At 55.2% G+C, this 18004-nt stretch overlaps 1 protein-coding gene across 1 annotated transcript in view; it reads left to right on the forward strand.

The window, feature by feature from the left end:
• PRIMA1 (proline rich membrane anchor 1) overlaps positions 1–18004 on the forward strand; it is a 61165-nt gene that overhangs the window by 25561 nt on the left and 17600 nt on the right. Inside the window, exon 4 of the mRNA XM_040641501.1 lies at positions 17699–17828. Within this exon, the coding sequence (XP_040497435.1) occupies positions 17699–17828 (130 nt within the window). The remainder of the gene's footprint in view (positions 1–17698; positions 17829–18004) is intronic.

The raw sequence follows: 18004 nt of genomic DNA on the forward strand, positions 1-18004 counted from the left end.
GATGCCTCCCTATCAGTGAGTCATTGACCCCTGACTGCGCCAGTGACCTGCGGGGGGGGGGGGGGGGGGCTGACAGCATCTCTTAGATGCGAGAAGAGCCTCCGTCCAGCTAGATACTGCGCAATGTGCTCTCAATTTCTTGGCCCCACTACGGCACCATCTATCCCTGTAAAGACCTACCAGATTTCATCTTCCTGCTTTCAAGATGTCAGCTTCTCTCCCCTCTCGTTCCTTTCATTCCCTCCTTGCCCCTTTTCCGCAGAACTCCTGCTCCCACCAAGCCAGAGCCCAGTGCCCCTGCGTGCCCTGGAGAGCCGGAAGGGCATCCTGGGGAGAGGTTGGGTCACTGGGGCTGGTTGGCAGAGCCCTGCTGCTCCCCGGGCCACCCCCACCCCCGCCCCCGCCTCCAGGCTGGAACCCTGCATTCCTCCACAGTCAGAAATACACAAAGGATTTAAGTCTCATCTCTGAGAACATTCTGGGCCTTATAACCAGCAAAGCAGTTTATCTCCTTACTCAACTCTAAGATGCTTTCCGCCAGCCACTTAAAGCCCTGTGGGATTAGCCGGGTCTGACGGGTCCACCGAGCCGCTCCTCTTTCCGGGACGCTGGGCAGGAGCACGAGCCCAGGCTGACGTTTATGAAGAGCCGCCCCCTTGGGGAGGTCCACCCGCTAAGAAAGACGACTAATTTCTTGCTTGCTTGCTTTCCCCCCCCCCCTTTCTAACACACATCCCACAACTTATCCATCCTTCCCTTGGAAGGTATCCCATTAAGTGCTGGCCCTGGCAGTTCTGTTAACTGCCTGGAAAGTTTCTAGATTCTTCCCTACAAGGGTTTGAACTGGCCAAAATGGGGAGCGAAGTTTAGCAAAGACCGTGGTGAAAAGATTGGATTTTATTCTACATTTGGTAAGACACCGGTGAAGGGGGTCGAGCAGGAGTGTGATATGATCTGATTTACATTTTACAAGGAACCTTCCGCTGTGCAGAGAATGGATTGGGGGCAGGGAGAGCGCAGCTGGGAGGCTCTTATCAAGGGTGCGGGTGAAGGGGGACGAAGGGACGGGGGGTGGGGGGGCAGAGACCAAATCTGAAAGCAGGACTGATGAGACACATTTGTTTGGACAGAGGGGCCAGTGAGGGGGGTTGTCGGGAAGGACCCCCTCATCTTTACGTTGAACCGCCGGGTACATGGGCGATTGGGAGGGGAAGAGGTTGAGGGGTGAAAAATGAGGAGTTCCGTTTGGGGCATGTGAAGTCTGAGCCAGCCTGTGGACCGTCCAGGTGGAGACACTGAGTCACGGTTGAATGTACGAATCAGCAGCTTGGGGGAGGCGCTGGAGCCGAAGCTCTAAATATGGGAGCGCTTGGCATCTGGCTGGTCTTTGAAGCCAGGGACTGGAGAGAGCTTCTGGGGAAAGAGTATGGAGAGAGACGGGGGCCGGGGGCCCGCAGCTGCAGGACCTCTGCCCCCACCACCCTCAGGTAAGAAGCTAAGGTAGGCCAGGTCAAGGCCAACTGCGACCGCAGGACCTAAGAACACCGCATGCGTTTTTACTCCCATTTTTCTAGATGACAGCTTCCCTTTCCTCCTTTATTCCCCAAGAGATAGATTAAAGCTGATCCCTTACCCGGGTCACTGCCCGCCCCCCGCCGGAGGTATGGGAACGGCAAGCTTCGTGGATGCCACACCCGTGGGCCGTGGCCACAGCCAGGGTTTGAAAAGAAAAAGAAAGAAACAATATTTAACCATCAAAGATACTTCACATTTTGAAAATCTTGATTCCTGTATTCTCTTTTAAAAATCAGCATCTTGAAATGCTGTGGAAAGGGAAGGCTGAGCCAGGCTCAGAATGGAGTTCCTCGAGGGGACAGGGAGAGTCTGGGGCGGTGTCGGGTCCGGGAGGGGAGGAGCTGAGAAGGTGGCCTTCGAGAGGGCAGGGGAGGAGGACAGGGTGCCTGGAGGACTAGAGATGGTTTCTCTTCTTGGCTTTGCTTGGTGGTCCCTTCCTTGCATTGCCCCCAGGAAACCTGCAGCAAGTACCCACTTCTCCTCACTGCAAATTGCCTGGGGTGGGGGGAGGGCAGTAGGGACCCCGAGTTAGGCTCCGGGTGCACTTGGCCCCAGGAGCCCCTCCCCTCTGGCTTAGCAGACCTCCATGCAACATAAGTACTACCAAAGCTCCACGTCCCCTATCAGAAACATGGAGCTGCGTGTGTTTCAGAAATCGGAATGCTTCTGATTTTGGAAAAGCAGTATCATGTATATATGGCAGACTTAACGGAGCCAGCAGCTGGCGCCCAGCGATGTCTCTGCAGGGAGATGTGTGGCCGTCACACTAAATGAGACCATATCCCATGGCAAGACCGTCAAGAACCCCACTTCCTCATCACCTAAAGGGTTAGGTTTCAACATATGAATTCTGGAAGGGGGCATTGGAGGGGCTCTCGCTTGCAATATATAAAAATACACGTAGGCCCTCTGTCTCAAAGGGTACATCAGAAATTGCTTACGGTAATGCTGGCCTCTGGGGAGGGGAATCGGGTCCCTGAGCTGATCCCTGGGCCTCCTTTCCTGTCACTGACCACTTTCTGGATGTCTCGAGAACCTTCGGGGTTATCGATCCTAATTTATAGCTCAGAAGATTCCCCAGCATGGGGGAAAGTGTGCTTCAGAAGAGCTTTTGAGACTTCACCCTGTTTGTATGAGGCGGTCCTCACCTCCGAGGCCCCATTAATGTCCCTGTCAAAGGAAGATGATGGGACGGTCGGTTATGGTGACCTGTCTGGCCACAGCTGTCAGGAAAAGGAAAGAGCAGGCAGCAGCCCCAGGGTTCTTGAGATGTTCCACGTCCATCGGGTTGTAGAACAATATGTCCAGGGAGCTCATGACTATAAGGAATTAAGGAGGGGAGAATTTATCCTGTATGTGATATAAAAAGTTACTCCCTAATTTCTCCCTTATGGGGAATTTTACTTCCCTTTCTCATCACTCCTGGGGTCCAAGGTGGGCATGAAGCCAACTTTGGGCTCCTAGGTCTCCCCCCAGACTCTTTGGTTGAGTAAGTCCTGCCCTCTGCCCTCAAGAGGAGTAAGTAAGGGGCGGAAGGAGGCTGGGAGTACGGCTACGGACACCGTCATGGAGGCCGCGGGTCAGAGGTCACAGCATCTCCAGGCAATGTTAAAATCCGTTCTTCCAGCTGGACCAAGGTGCTTTGCCGGAAAAATCTGGTCTTTGACAGATTTGCAGTAGGATGTGGTAGAAGGATGGACTTTGGCCTCAGATTGTCCTGGAATGCTGGGTTCTCTGTTGACTTTTCCTCACAGAGCCTGTCCCCACTTCTCTAAATGGGGACAGTGACACCCACATCTCCTGATGGATCAGAAGACTTCAATCAGGTCGTATCCATGCAGGCAGTGTGGCTGAACGGATGCTTAGCAGGGTGGGGGGGCTGCTGTTAGTACCATTATATTCTTATTAAGCTCCTTGAAATATTAAGATATATAAAGATATCCTCCATACCATTTTCTGAAACCTTAGGCAATTGCCTGTCTGCCAACAGGTGACAAAGAACCAACACTAATCGAGGCTCAGAAACAGGCCAGCAGGCCCAGGCCAGAGGTTTGGCGTTTTGCATGAACATGGGTGAGAGTGGCCTGACCGTGTAGGTGGTGATCGTCACTTCTTTTTACGATGGCAAAGATGTTCCAGGTTCGAATTATGGGATTTAATGCATCATGGCGTTTGGCGGACTGGGAACGTGTCAGAGAAGCCGTGCTCCAAAGTGCTTCCCATTTATCAAGGGAAAAGAAGAAAGAGGGGAGGACCATCCCTCCAGTTAGACACGGGGGGTTCCAGTGGCCTTTGAGAAGGGCCCCTCTGGGTGCGCCTTTCCCCTGGGAGAGACGATGAGGTTCAGCCGGGCGGGTCAGCAAGGAGCACGCTCTGGTGGACGGTCCCTTCTTCCACCAGAGAAAACAAGGCAATTGAGCAGCTCCTGTTCCCAACTCCCCAGTTTCTGTGTCACCCTTGCCAGCCCCCCAGGCCAAAGGCCACCGTTTCCTGGAAGAGCTGGTGGCCTGCCCCCTGCCCCTCCGGAGAGTCAATGGGCTCCTTGTTCTCAGATCGAGAATGAACTGGCCCAGTGGGTGGCAATGGCACACTGTCTCCTGTCTTGGCAGAGAGAAGTATGGGTGCCGTGGAAAATAAGGCATTCGGCTCTATTTGGACCCAGTTCCAGGCCGTTCTGCCGTGGAGACTCTGAGTAGCGGGAGGTCATCGTGGAGGCAACTGGCTCGGAATCCGAGGTTCCAGCTGGAAGGCCATCCAGCTTAACTCCTCGCGTCGCTGGCTGGGCTTGGCGAGGTGCACTCTGGGAGGCTGAGTCAGGTCTGCACTGCTGGCCGTGCCCCTGTGGGAGGCATCCGTCTCTGCAGCAAGTGTAAGAGCCAGGGAAGAGTCAGGGAAGAGTCCTGGAGACCTTCCAGGCCCCCGGTTTTCAACCGGGAGCTTGTGTTCCCCGGGGAACATTTGGGCATCAGAGTTGGGAGAGGGCAGCTGCTGGCATCTAGGGGTGCAAGCCAGGGATGCGGCTAAACGTCCCGCAGAGCGCAGGGCGGCTGCCTGGGGCACAAGCCATCCAGCCCCGAATGTTGGTAGCAGCGAGGCTGAGGGACCCTAGGCACTTTCATTTGGCAGCTGGATGTTTGAGGTCCAGATTGATGAAGTGCTTGCAAAAGTTCAGAGGGTTTCCAAGACAATGCCAGAAGCCAGGTGGCGTGGCTCTGTAGAGTGAGCCGCGTGTCCAGAAAGAGAAGGAAATTCCCAGGCAGGAGCTGTTGCCAAGTCGGGACCTTCTGCCCGGTCTCAGCATGCCCCGTCCCTCAGGCAGGCCAGTGTCCCAGAAGTTGTCCATGGATCCTGGGGCCACGGGGTCTCTCGGCCGCAGACTTGGTCCCATTTCATGGCAATGCCACATCACTGATCAGCGGGGATGCCCCCCCACCCCCAGCCTTCTGCTTTGTTATCTGCTCAGAAAGGGTCCGTCTCCTCCCCAAGCCTTGTGGCAGTTAAACGAATGAGCGTGAGTGCCAAACATTAGCATCTGCCCCTGTACACTTGGGGACTGTCCCGGCTTTGGAACCTCTGACTCTTCACTTTTTTAGCAGTTCTGCCACCTTGCCTCTGGCCCTTAGGAGTCCTCAGTATCCTTACCTATGAAACGGTACCAATAATCCCCGCCTTGCCTATGTCTGCGGGAGGGGATATGAGAATAAAAGAATGTAAGAGGGGCGCCTGGGTGGTGCAGTCGGTCAAGGGTCCGACTCTAGGTTTCAGCTCAGGTCATGATCTCAGGGTCAGGGGATCGAGCCCCGCGTTGTCTGGCTCCGTGCTGAGGCTGCTTGAGTCTCTCTCCCTCTGCCTCTGCCCCGCCCCTCCTCAAATATATAAATAAATCTTAAAAAAAAAAAAAAGAATGTAAGAAGAAGGTGCTTTGGTGTTCAGAGAGGCATGAAATGACTCTTGCTGCCTGTTTGGAAAGGAAAGCAGAGCAGCTCACGTCTCATTGCCCTGGACCGGCGCCATCTCTAGAAACTTCCTGTGATGACGGAAATGATCTGTCAGTGATGTCCGATGTGGTAGCCATTAGCCACGTGTGGCTATTGGATTTTTAATTAATTTTGTTTTAATTAATTTAAATTTAAGTAGTCACATGTTCTCTATATATTATATGAGAGTGCAGCCATGGACCATTAGCATGGGGTTTTTTTTCCTCTTTAGTACTACGGGTTTTTTTACAAAGAGCAACAAAGCAGTACTGATTTTTCTCAGCTGTGTCACCAGCCCTTTGTGTTCACGACCTGGACAAAAGTCATTCAGAGCTTAAGCCAACAGGAGACTTTAAACAGGACTTAGTCTCTGTCTAGAGAACTAGCAAAGAGTGATTCTGGGAAGAAATCTGGAACATAGGAAGCTCGCGTGAATCTCGTTGGGGGGTGATGTTGTGTATCTGAAACTTCAAAAGGCAGGCCAGGATCTTTCCACACCTCGGTGACCTGATGTCTGGGGTTCCCGCCATGGAACCTGTTCTCAGAGCCAGAGACAAGGATTCTTAAAGGAAGTGTGGCCAGGGGAGCCTGGAGGGTGGGACAGGGAAGGGGAAGAAGCCACGTGAGAGTTCAGGCAGCCTGAGCCCGGTCCTGTGGGGGGACTCTGGAGGATTCCGTAAGTCCTACCATGGCTCCCGGCCGGCAGCAGGGGGCCAGACTGTCCCCCCTTAACCCCTGTCCGTCACTGGGCCTGGACTCTCCGAGGTGTGGGGGAGTCAATTTCCAGGCTCCCTGCCTCATGCATATCCACTCCAGCACCCCGAGGGCAGTCTTCCAAAGAAAGTCAAAATGTAGCTGCATGTCTCCTGCACCCCAGCACAGGCGGGAAGCACCCCACCTTATAGGACGCACTTCCATAGCCAAGACTGAGTCGGGTGGGTGCAGAAACTGCTGTCTGAGTACCAAACAGATAGACGCCAGGGTGTACCGGGAGGGATCGGGGGTGAGAGGAGGGGCCGGTGGTGCTCCCGGTGTGCTTCAGACTACCAGACGAGGGATGGGACGGGGCTGCCTGTCCTACCCTACAGCTAAGCTGAGGGTAAGCTTCTCATCAGACTGGGAGCCAGAAAGAGCCTTGGAGGCTGGCACCAAAGTGGCGGGCCGTACCTGCCTTAGCAACCAGCCTGTTCCATTGTCGGGCAGTTAAAGAGCATCGACAGTTCCTTGGGATGTTAGTCCTAAATCTGCCGAAATGTCATCGCCTCTGCCGTTGGGAGAACCACTGCGCGTTCTTGTGGTGACCCCCGGATGATACTTGACACGTTACCGTGGTTGATTCTCCCCACCAATCTTCCAGGGAGTGGATGAGGGGCTTGTATCATTTCAGTGCTCTGTCCAGAGTCACTTGGCATGTGTGGTGTGCCCAAGCCAAGATCCAGACTCGGGTCTGTGTGTCCTCTTCTGTGCTTTTGCTGTGTCATCACACTGTCATTGTTAAAGTTCTCAGGCTGGACAGAGCCTGAGCCCCATGCCTAGAGACCTCCCACCAAGGCTTTGGTGTGACATTTGGAGCAAAGCGCCCATCTGAGAAATGATACAGAAGGACTGGGATGTGGACTTGCAAAATGGAAATTTGGGGTATCATTTCAGGATGCTCTCAGAGCACTCTGCTCAGCTGGTCTAACAATCTCAGGTTAAGATCACCCCAAGTTAGGTAGGGACAGACACACTCTTTCTGTCGAAGGCCAGATAGTAAACAGTTCAGGCTTTGCTGGCCGATTCTCTCTCCCATGCAGCTACTCACCCTGGCGGATGCTGCCAGAAAGCAGCCATGACCATATATGAACAAATGGGTGTTCCAATAAAACTTTATTTAAAAAAAAAAGGTGGTGGGCCAGGTTTGGCCTAGAGATCAGAGTTTGTCGACCACTGGTCCAAGTTGATCGTGAACCGCTGTTCAACGTGATTACAACTGTTCAGACATAGCAGATTCTATCTGATCGGCCTTCGTGAGGCCCCATCATGTATTAAGTGCCCTCTGGAAGGGAAGAAAGCAATTCAACATCTATTCGGTATCAACTAGGTACTGGGGCCCTGCTGAGCCTTTAATATATACTCTTGGGAGCATTTTCCCATCCCAAGGTCATGAGTCTCTCACAAACAAAGATAAGCTCATTGTTCCCGGTCAGCCAACGTTGGCTCCCATGTTCAGGGCATTATGGTGTTTTGCTATTTGGTTTCCTGCCGTTTGTACCTAAGGCACGTGCGCAACTGTCTCGGGGAGACAGGAAACAGTAGGCATTCGTCTGGCGATTACTGAATTAGCGTCCTACTCCAGGAGACTGTAAGCAGCATGAGGGCAGGGCCCCTGTCTGTTTTGCTGACCCTCATATCCCCGGTACCCAGCGCAGGGCGTGCGCGGCACAGAGTAGGCTCTTAGCAGATATGGGTGAATGACTTGATTAGCGCACGAACGAGGAGGGGTCAGGGCCAGGAGGGTGGGGGCCAGCCGTCACCCAGAGCTCTCCCGATGTGGCACCGTTCCGTCACTTCTGTGCTGTGCTGAAGCCGGGGGTGTAGACCTTCTGGGCAGCAGCACACCCGCAGTCCTGGGTGGGCACAGAAGGCTCGGAGCGGGGGGATCTGGGGAGGGTCCCCAGGGCAAGGAACAGAGAAAGGACGGATTGCAGCTACCGAGAGGGAGAAATGCTTTTGAGAAGTCCTGGCCTAAAGGAGCCTCACAAAGAGGGCTGTTTGGGCGAGGAACAAGGGGAGGCGTGTTCTGCAGTCATCAGCAGAAGCATAATTAATTGCACCAGGCAGCGGCCTGCTGTCCTCGGCTCCTGCCCGGGCCTCCGCCCAGATCTTTCCCTTGCATCAGGAAAAGCCACGGCTGCCCCCGCCATGGAGACTGAAACCCAATTCATAATTTTCCTTTCCTAATTAGGCACGGGAATGATGGAGACAATTATTAATAATGTATTGGGGTTTTTAATGCCCCCCTCGGGAGCCGGGCCTGAGAACGGTGTCCGTGATGGTAAGCAGCTACACCGCCACCACGCTGGGCACCGTGCCCAGGACACCAGGCGGGAATCAATCAATCAGAGAAGTGAGTGTCCCGTGGGGCTCGGGCAACAGGCTGGGAGTCGCAGACGGAAGGGCATGGAGCCCCTCACTGGGGCTCCGCCAGGGAGATCCCGGACACCAGCGGGGAGGCGGGGGGGAGGCTTGGGTGCCAGCCACCCGTGCCCCCTGCTCCTTCCCCTGCTGACCTAGGCGAACCCACATAGGACCTTTCCATTGGGCTCCCCCTCTCCCCCACCCTGTAGGGCTCAGCCTGAATATCACCTCCTCAAAAGGGCTTTCCTGATGCCCAGGGTGACACCGATGTTCCCTTTCCACACACGGCCTTGATCCCTCCACGCCACCCTGTCTCATTTTGTCCAAAGTGTATCTTTCCGGCACTTCGTAGTCGCGTCTGGATTTGCTCGCTTGTTTCTGTCTGTACGGCAGCCGCAGGTCGGCCCTGGAGCCAGATGTCTGGGTTCCGATCCCAGCTCCACCCCCTGCCCCAGTGAGGTCGGGCCCCTTCACCAGCCATCTCCCCCTCCTGGTCCAGCACTGCATTCAACCCCGGCTGCGCCCTCAGCCGCCTGGCTATGCGCTCCCTTCAGACACCGTGGGGACAACCGGCCTGCCCCCTGCCATCCCAGGCATGGGGTGAAGGTGCGTGGGGTGAAACGGCCGGCTCTGGACAGGCCCCACTTTGGGTTCCCTACCTCATTGGATGCCCAGCACCTCCCCCATCCTCGCTCAGCTGCTGACCTCACTGCCCGCTTCGCTGAGACAACGGAAACCATTGGAAGGAAGGAAACGGCCACTGACCCCACCTGTCACCCACCCGCACACACCTCTCTCCCCTTTCCTACGTATTGGGGGGCCCACCTGTGCACGGGGGCCCAGCCCCTCTCCTGGGTCACAGCCAGCATGCACCCATGTGCTCGCGCGTGCACACGCATATGCCATCCCCCATCTTACGATCCTTCCCTAGCCACCACTCCCCCCTGCCAGCTGTGGCTCCCTGTTCCTGCTCCCGTTTGCAGCAAAACTCCACCACCCAGCTGTGCATACTTGCTATGTCCATTTCCTCTCCCCACATTCTCTCCTAAATGGCCCCAATCAGCCTTCCTCCAGCACTCCCCCAAAACCGTGTCTGCGCTGGTCACGGTGACCGTTGTCCCCTCCGGTGGTTGGCTCTCAGCCCCATCGCGCTCGCCCGTCAGCTGCAGCGGACACAGCTGACTGCCTCCTCTTCCGTGTCCTTCCCTGACTTGGCCGCGGGACTCCACCTCGTCTGGCCCCCCTCCGCCCTCACTGGCCTCTCTTCCTGGCCTCCTCTCTCCTTGGTCTCTTCACATGGAGGCGCCTCAGGGCTCCAGCCTGACCCTCTCCTCGCTCTGCCTGTGCTCCCGCTCTGGATGATCTCCGGCCTGGGTGCTGACAGCTCCAGCTGCCCTCGCTTCTGAGCTCCGAATCTAGGTCCAGCTGCTTGCTCGCCGTCTCTCGGGGGGTGTGACGGGATTGCCAGACTTCGCTCCCCACCTGCACTCCCAGCAAGCCTGCCCAGCCCCGGCCTCCCCGTCATTGATGGCAGAGTCACCTGTAACTCTTCTCTGACTCTCATGCACACACATCCACACTTGCATGAACTTGACCTTCTAGATGTATCCAGAATCCACCCTTTTTCCCCACCTCCACTGCTGAGCACCATTGGAGCCACCCCCACAGACACACACACACACACACACACACACACACACACACACACACAGTCTACTCTAAATATAGAGCGATTGAGCCAACGTGAAGTCAGGCCTGACCACCCCCTCTCCAGACCCACCAGTGGCACCTCATTTCTCAGTGTGAAAGCCGAAAGCTTTCTCATCTCCCCTGTCTTTCCCTTGCCTGCTTCATCCCGGTCACACAGGCCCCCTTGCTGCTCCGCAGGCATGCCACGTCCCCGCTGACCTCAGGGCCTTTGCTTTAGCTCTTCCCCCAGGCACCTGCGTGATGAACCCCCTTATCAGATCCCGGTCTTTGCTCACATGTTGCCCCTTGAAGCCACCATGGCTGCCCTAGTCCACATGGCAACCCATGCAGTCTGCACCCCAGCACCCTCAGCCCCCAAAGCTGCTCTGTTCAGGGGTGAAAAAGGACATGGCAGTGTCCATGAGGAAGCTGTGTCATTGGCCAGATCTGCATGGTGTGCCCGCCTCTGAACCAGTTAGGGGCAGAAGGACTGGACCACCCCTGAAAACCCACCTCGTGGGCTGGACACGCCTCCCCAAAGCCTGAGCCCTGCAGAGGGTGAGGGACCACAGAGGAACCTCTGGCCCGAGTGGGGGGGCGGAACTGGGAAGACATCACTGAGGGGGATTCTGTCCTGTACCCAAAGCCTGAGCCAGGTTCCCACGGGTGGAGAGGGAGTGGAAGCCACCCCCTCAAGCTGAAATGCATGTGCTCACTGCTTTTATCCGGCGCAGTTCCAAAGGAGAATTTTCTCTCTAGAAATGGGGGCTTATTTCAGCGGTTCACATAGAGTGCTAGGGTCTGATCTCGTATTTGCGGTTGTAAAGTCCGGCCAGACACCCTGGCCCCTTTGGGGTGGGAGCTGAGTGAGCGGCCCCACCCCCAAGCTGGCCCACAGGGGAGGGTGGGCGCCCCTGGCACAGGCCTCCCCGTGGATGCCCTGTGCCCGTGAATGGATGGCAGTGGGCTGAGTCGGCCCCTTGTGTTCCAGAAACAATGGGCTCTGTGTGGGGGCAAGGGGCGGGGGAGGAGGCTGTGCCACACCCCTCCTTCCACAGTGGGGCTGGGGACACCGAGGCAGAGGCAGGGAAAGGGCCATCAGCCAGGAAGGAACTTCTGAGAATCCGTGTCCTTCCGGGTCCCAGGGGCAGGGCTGAGGTGTGAGGACAAGTCTCCTCCGTTGCTCCCCTCCTCTGAGCCCCAGCCCCCTCCTTTAACCAAAGGGCCTATGAAACAGGTTCCGTTGCCGCACAGATGTTTTAGCAAAGCTCCTGGACCCCTCGCTGTCCTCACAAGCCCCATGAACCAGCCGTGTCTGGCGTGAGCAGGCTGAGGCCGGGGCCAAGAGTGAACAGCTCGAAAATATTCTTTAGAACTTTGGCAACCCAAGGCGCACTCTTCCCAGACAGCTGGACAGTGTCCTCAAGACCCTTCCTGTGGGTGGGAGGACGTGGTCCAGAAAGGAGGCCGTCCCTTGGAGCGGGGCTGTGTGACCCCTGGGGCGGTGCCTCAGACACGACAGTGGCGCGTACCTGGCAATGTCACCAGGCCCAGGCCAGCTTCTGACCGGTTTCCCGCAGTCAAGGCTGAATGGGTCCTCTGGCTGGGAAGCGCCTTCGTGGGCATCGGCCCCTTGAAGGAAGCTGGGCGCCGCTCAGGGGGCCTCCACACGCCTGCGATCCGTGGTCGTGACCCCACCGAGGGGCCGGGCGCTGGGCTGCCAGGAGCAGCAGGCAGAGGGGGGCTGCAGGCCGACCTCCTGCCCGCACAATCAAGGCCAACTCAGTGTGCTGCCATTTCAGTCAGAAAACAGCACAGGCAACCTTGGCGTGAGTCACCAGAGACTTTGAAAGTTGGGAGAGAAGCCTTCAAGAAATGAGGAGACTCGGGAGTGAGGGGCTGGCCGCTCCAGGTGGCCACACTCAGGGTCTAGAGCCCGAGCCTGGATAAATCCAGAGCCTTCTTCACAACAGATAAAATCACGTTAAAACAAAGGATGTGGCTCTAACCCCCTTCTAGGAACCATTGAAAAATACCTTGCAAAACCAAATTGTTTCCCCCCTGCTTGCTGTCCCTTTGGTCCATCCGTGCCCCTCTGGGGACCCTCCTGTCCGTCCGGCGTCTCCTGGGTACAGCCGGCCGGGGAGACGGAAGTGGCAGGTTCCCGGTCGCACATAAGTACATGCTGAGTAGGCCGTGAGTGCTGTCACAAGCACACCTGGGTTCGAATCTTGATTGTTCCGCTGACTGTGTGGCCTCAGTTTCCCCACTTACAAAAGAGGGTATTGGTGGGCTCCGTACCGCTGTGACTAGTCGTGTGCCTCGGACGGGCCTCAGCAGATGGTGGTTGCTAATTCTGGTACCCTCAAGATCCCTGCCTCTGCTGTCCCATCTGAGGGTCTCAAAGACCCGCGAGCAGTGATACAGGGAAGGCTCTGGTCCCCAGGAGCACCTGGGGGGGCCTGCCTGACGTCACACAGCTCCCCTGGGCCACCGGGCCGCCAGCCCACAGGAATCTCGTGGGTTTGCTCAGGCTCCTTGATACGGTTCAGATGGGCACATTCACAGCCCCCCTGTCCACGCTGCATCTTTTCCAGACACATCCACAAGATGTGGGGGCATCTTGACCTCTTTTCCATCTCTTTTCTAGCACTTGCCACTCGCGTAATTATATATTCATTGGTGGATTTCCTAATACGCTGTTGGATCCCCGTCCCCTTGGCTTGCTCCCTCCCTGGACGCTCGGTTCCATGTCCCCAACGTCACCCCGTTGGCTGGGCCCTGCTGGCTTCTCCCTTCTGGGGCTGCTGTTTGCAAACTCTCGGACAGTATGCTGGGGCAGCCAGAACGCCCCCTCCTTCGTTTCTTGTTCCTCAGAGACCCCCATCTTCCGTTGCCGTGAGATCCGCTATTTTGAAAACCGTCGTTATATGTGTTCGGTATGTTTTGTGGCTGTTTCGTGTGTGGGGAGGACAGCACATCTAGCCCTGTTACTGCATCTTAGCTGGAAGTGGAAGTCCCCAGTCTAAGCGTTTTGTTTGTTTAAAGATTTATTTATTTTAAAGAGAGAGCGCGAGCTGGGGCAGGGGCAGAGGAAGAGAGAGTCCCAAGCAGACTCCGCGCTGAATGGGGAGCCCGACGCGGGGCTCCACCCCACGACCCTGAGATCACGACCTGAGTCGAAACCAAGAGTCGGACGCCTGACTGAGCCACCCGGGAGCCCCCCAAATAGAAGTTTAAATGATGCATTTCTTGACTGGAAAGAAAGCAGCTCCTTTGATGGAGCGGAACTTGGCCCTGGTGGCTCTACATTGCACTCTCAGGTTGTCACTTTCATCATCTTTACGGATGTCGGGAGCGTTCAGTGAGTACAGCAGACAGCCTGACTGAGTCCCGGGAGAGACGGTGTCGCGACCCCTGAGAGGTCAGGACAGCTCCTGTCTTCTTGTCAGTGTTTGCAGAATCTTGGCCCCGAGCAGGGGGGTTGGGGAGGGGAGTGCCAGAGGAGGCCGAGCTCCGGCAGCCTCCCGTCTGGGACTTCACACCCTGCTTGCCTCCGCCTTCCCCATCTGACCACCTGCCTCTCACGGACATCGCCTTACCCCTGGATCCATAGCACCGAATGGCCTCCTCCCCTCAGCCGCAAAGGACCTTCACCCAGCACATCAGCAAATCTGCATGTCTCGTCTCGTCTTGGAGCCTGCTGTCTCCTTGAGCAAGTCGTCCAGGTCTCGGCCAACCTTAATGATCGGTGGGCAGCTGGTAGCAGACCTGGTAAGGGCCCAGGTTCTATCGAATGCGTCTTCGTGCTCTCAGCTCCTAGCATGATGCCAGGTCACAGCAGGTGCTCAGCAAATGGCTGGTGGAAGGACGAACAAATGAATGGATGAATGAATGAATGAGCAGCTTCATGATGCCACCTTCTCCAATGTGCACCATCAGTCTGCTCACGTGCTAAGCTTATCATCTCTGCAAAGGAGCACTGGCCACACCAATAGGAAGGACGTTCGAGCAAGAGCAGACCTGGCCTGCAGCCCAAAGCTTGGTGTCCCGACCCTGGCCCCTGGGAAGGGTGCTTCTTGATCCCGAGCGGCCCTGTTTGTCCTTTTTCTGAAATGATACTTACTGGGTTTCCTCCAGCTCCAACAGTCCCTGATCCTTCCTAATGCAAAAAGAATGACTAGAGCTAGGATAAATAAGGACGCATTCTTTGAACACAAGAGCTGTTTTCTTGGCAAAACCCAAGATTTATGCCCTGGACTAGATTCACAAAATACCTCCCTCTTTTCAGATGCGTTAGCTTCTGGCCTTGAGTGGCTTCCTCACATGCGTGGGCTGAGCAGTACGCCGCTGAATAATATCGGGGCCCGAAGCAGAAGGACCCTCTCAAACCAGACTCCCTGCTTTCTAGACCAACTGTGTTTGAAAAAAGTAAGCAAGAAGGAAATCCCCACCTCATTACCACTGAATGTAAGGAACATCACAAGAGGCTCTCTGAAATTTAGTGTCAAACTCCGAATGGGGTTTAGGATCAACCCTTCTGTTTCCAGTTGAGGGGATGTCTCAACAAAGGCCCTGGTGGCGTTTTTGGAGGGACAGTTCGACCTGGTAGGAATATCCGGGTCACTGTCGTTTTCTGGAGCTCTTGGGCTCACTTACTGTGGCAACCAAAGACAGCCCCTGCCGCCATATTTCCAAGCGCCTTCTGGAGGGGGTCTGCCCCCAGCTGAGGACACACACTGGTGATGTGAGCCCCAGCCACCTGTGGGCCATTGGTGGGCAGGTGTGAGCGTCCCCTTGGGCTGCAGGCATGGCCCTTTGGGACTTGGCCCGGAAATGTTACAACCTGAGGTGGAATTGACAGAAACCAATATTGCTTCCCTTTGCAGTGCAAACCAGGAGGCAAGCCCTTTGGGGTAGGGACCCCATGTATCTGGTTGCATCTCAGACTGACCTGCAGTGACCACTGTAGGGAAGACGGGGCCTGGATCTGTGCTGGGTCACTCCAGGAAGACTCGGCTAAGCCGGGACACCCCAAAATGAGGAACTGGGCCGGGGGAGGCAGCCAGGCTTCTCGGGGGGGGGGGGGAAGAGAGAGGATTATGTTTGATATCTCACCAAAAAAACAATGAGGAATCCTCTTGAATCTCCTTTCCCTTATTTTAGAGTTTATTCCTATTTTGAATTTCGTATTCTATATCTTTTCAGTGTTGGGGTTTCTAAAGGCCTGATCTCGCCTGGCTGAGAACAGCCCTGTGGCTGGGACATCCTCGTCCCGAGCATCTCTCAGGAAGCATTTCCGAATCTCCTTGGTTGTGCGGTGATCTGAGCCCCACCTCTGGGGACCTTGCATGTGTTAAAGGGGCTTTAGCACCTGCTCCGTGCAAAGCACATCATGGCTTCCTGCGTCTCTCCAACGATGCCACAATCCCGTAACAGTTCGGTAACCTATAACCACTCTGCTCTGCTGGTCCCTCTTTCCTTGTTCCCGGCAGGCGTATACGAGAGAAAAAGCACTTGGGAAAACAAGCATGGCAGCTCCTTGTAAATTACTCACATGTGCACTGGGTGTTATACGTAACTAATGAGTCATTGAACACTACCTCAGAAACTAACGATGTGCTAGACAGTGGCTAACTGAACATAATAAGAAAAGAAAAAAAGAAAAAGAAAAAAAAATAAAGTTACTGAACACACACAGGCTAGGACCCAGCGAACCCACTCCCAGATGTCTAGCCAAGAAAAACATGAAAACATGTCTAAATCACGTATGCAAATGCTTATAGCAACTCTATTCACAAAAGCCAAACGTGGGAACAGCTTAGAGTCCACAACAGGTGAACAGATAAACAAATTGTGGTTTATTCATAGAATGGAACACCTCTCAGCCATAAAAAAGAAGGAACGACGAAATGTGCAGCAACGTGGATACATTTCAGAAACATTTTGCTACACAAAGGAGTAAAAAAAATACATACTGCCTGGTTCCATGTTCTGACTTTCAAGAACAAGTGAATCTAAGCTATGATTTTAGAAAGCAGAATAGTGGTGGCCTGCAGGGCGGGACTGACTTCAAGGAGGCACAGGGACACTTTCTGGGGTGATTGATGGAACTCTTCCATGTCATGAGAGAGGTGTGGCTTGGGCGGGTGAACGCATTTGTCAAAGCCGATCAGACCACACACTTCATACGGGTAAGCGTCACCACATGGGATTTACACCTGGATGATCATGACAACAACGTCCATAATGAGAATGACGACGGAGATGAAGCCACCCACGGTATCCTTGGGAAATCAGTCATATATTCCCCACGTGCTGTTGCGTCCCTGAAGGTGTCTATTATTAATTGGACACAGAACCTAGACCCCTTTTCTTATAGTCACAGGTCTTGAAGACCTGCCCAAAGCTAGTAGTGTCTGTCTATCTGTCAATCCATCCATCCCTCCCTCCCTCACCAGCCCCCTCTCTTGCCCTCCCTCCTTCTTCTCTCTTCTTCTTTCTCTCTTTTCTTCCACCCTCTCTCTCCCTCTCCCATTTCTCTTGCAATTCGGGACATTTCTTTCCAGTTGTGTCTGGACCTTTCGGAGCCTCTGGGATGAGGCTGTGTGATGTCTTTGCTTTTCTCGGAAGAGCGAACCAGCTTTGCTGCCAGCCTCATCCACCCCTGTGCTGCGGTCCACCCCACACAACTGGTGCCGGGGGGAGGACAGGTTCACCCCGGAGACTCCGTGGATTGAGTAATGACCAAGGGGCCTCATGGCACCCAGGGTCAGATGCTTTGTCAGTGACAGACTTTTCCGGATTTTGGCGACCCATGCAGAATGAGGTGGCTGTAGGTGCTCACCGCATGGGCCGAATCCAAGGAAGGAGAGAGCCTGCTTCTTAGAAGAAATCAGCTTACCACACTGACATTGATGGGCCTCCCTTTCTCTCCTTCTTCCCGCAGTGTGCCCCGTGAGCCCTGCTCCCCACCCCCACCCTCGGGGGAAGCGGATTTAATGCCTCAACTGAGAGAATGAGATGTTCTGTTATTTTTCATGGGAAATTAAACCTGACCCTGCTGTCAGTTAGCTCATGCCAAGGGAGGATGGATGGCCCGGGCCTCAGCGCTTAACCCCTGCTCGGAGCACGTGTCTGGCTGGGGGCCAGCCATGATGTCACCTGCCGCTGGGGTGGGGGTGGGGATGGCAGGACAGGTTCCCAAGAGCTTCCTCCTGGAGGGCGGAGGACTGATGATGGTGAGGCCACCGCTGGTGTCCCCCACAATGGTCCACCTCTGGCGCGGCCGGCACCTGCTCCTCGGGGGAGACTCAGCCTGTTACCGTGTCTTTCAGCCCCCAACTCTACCTCGTGCCCCACGGAGGAAAGCTGGTGGTCGGGGCTGGTCATCGTCATCGCGGTATGTTGCGCCTCCCTGGTGTTTCTCACTGTGCTTGTCATCATCTGCTACAAAGCCATCAAAAGGTGAGTGCTCACGGGGCTCTGAGCCCTGAGGGGGCCCCTCCTGGGCTGGGGGCCGCTCCGCCCACGCCTGTCATGTTTCTTTAACACAAAAATTGTTAAGCGTGTAATAAGCAGAAAGACTAATAGTAAATGCCCATCTATATATATAGTGACCCCCCCCCCCCCCCCCCCCCTAT

The sequence above is a fragment of the Ursus maritimus genome, unplaced genomic scaffold (assembly GCF_017311325.1).
Source record: "Ursus maritimus isolate PB19 unplaced genomic scaffold, ASM1731132v1 scaffold_25, whole genome shotgun sequence".
Taxonomy (NCBI): domain Eukaryota; kingdom Metazoa; phylum Chordata; class Mammalia; order Carnivora; family Ursidae; genus Ursus; species Ursus maritimus.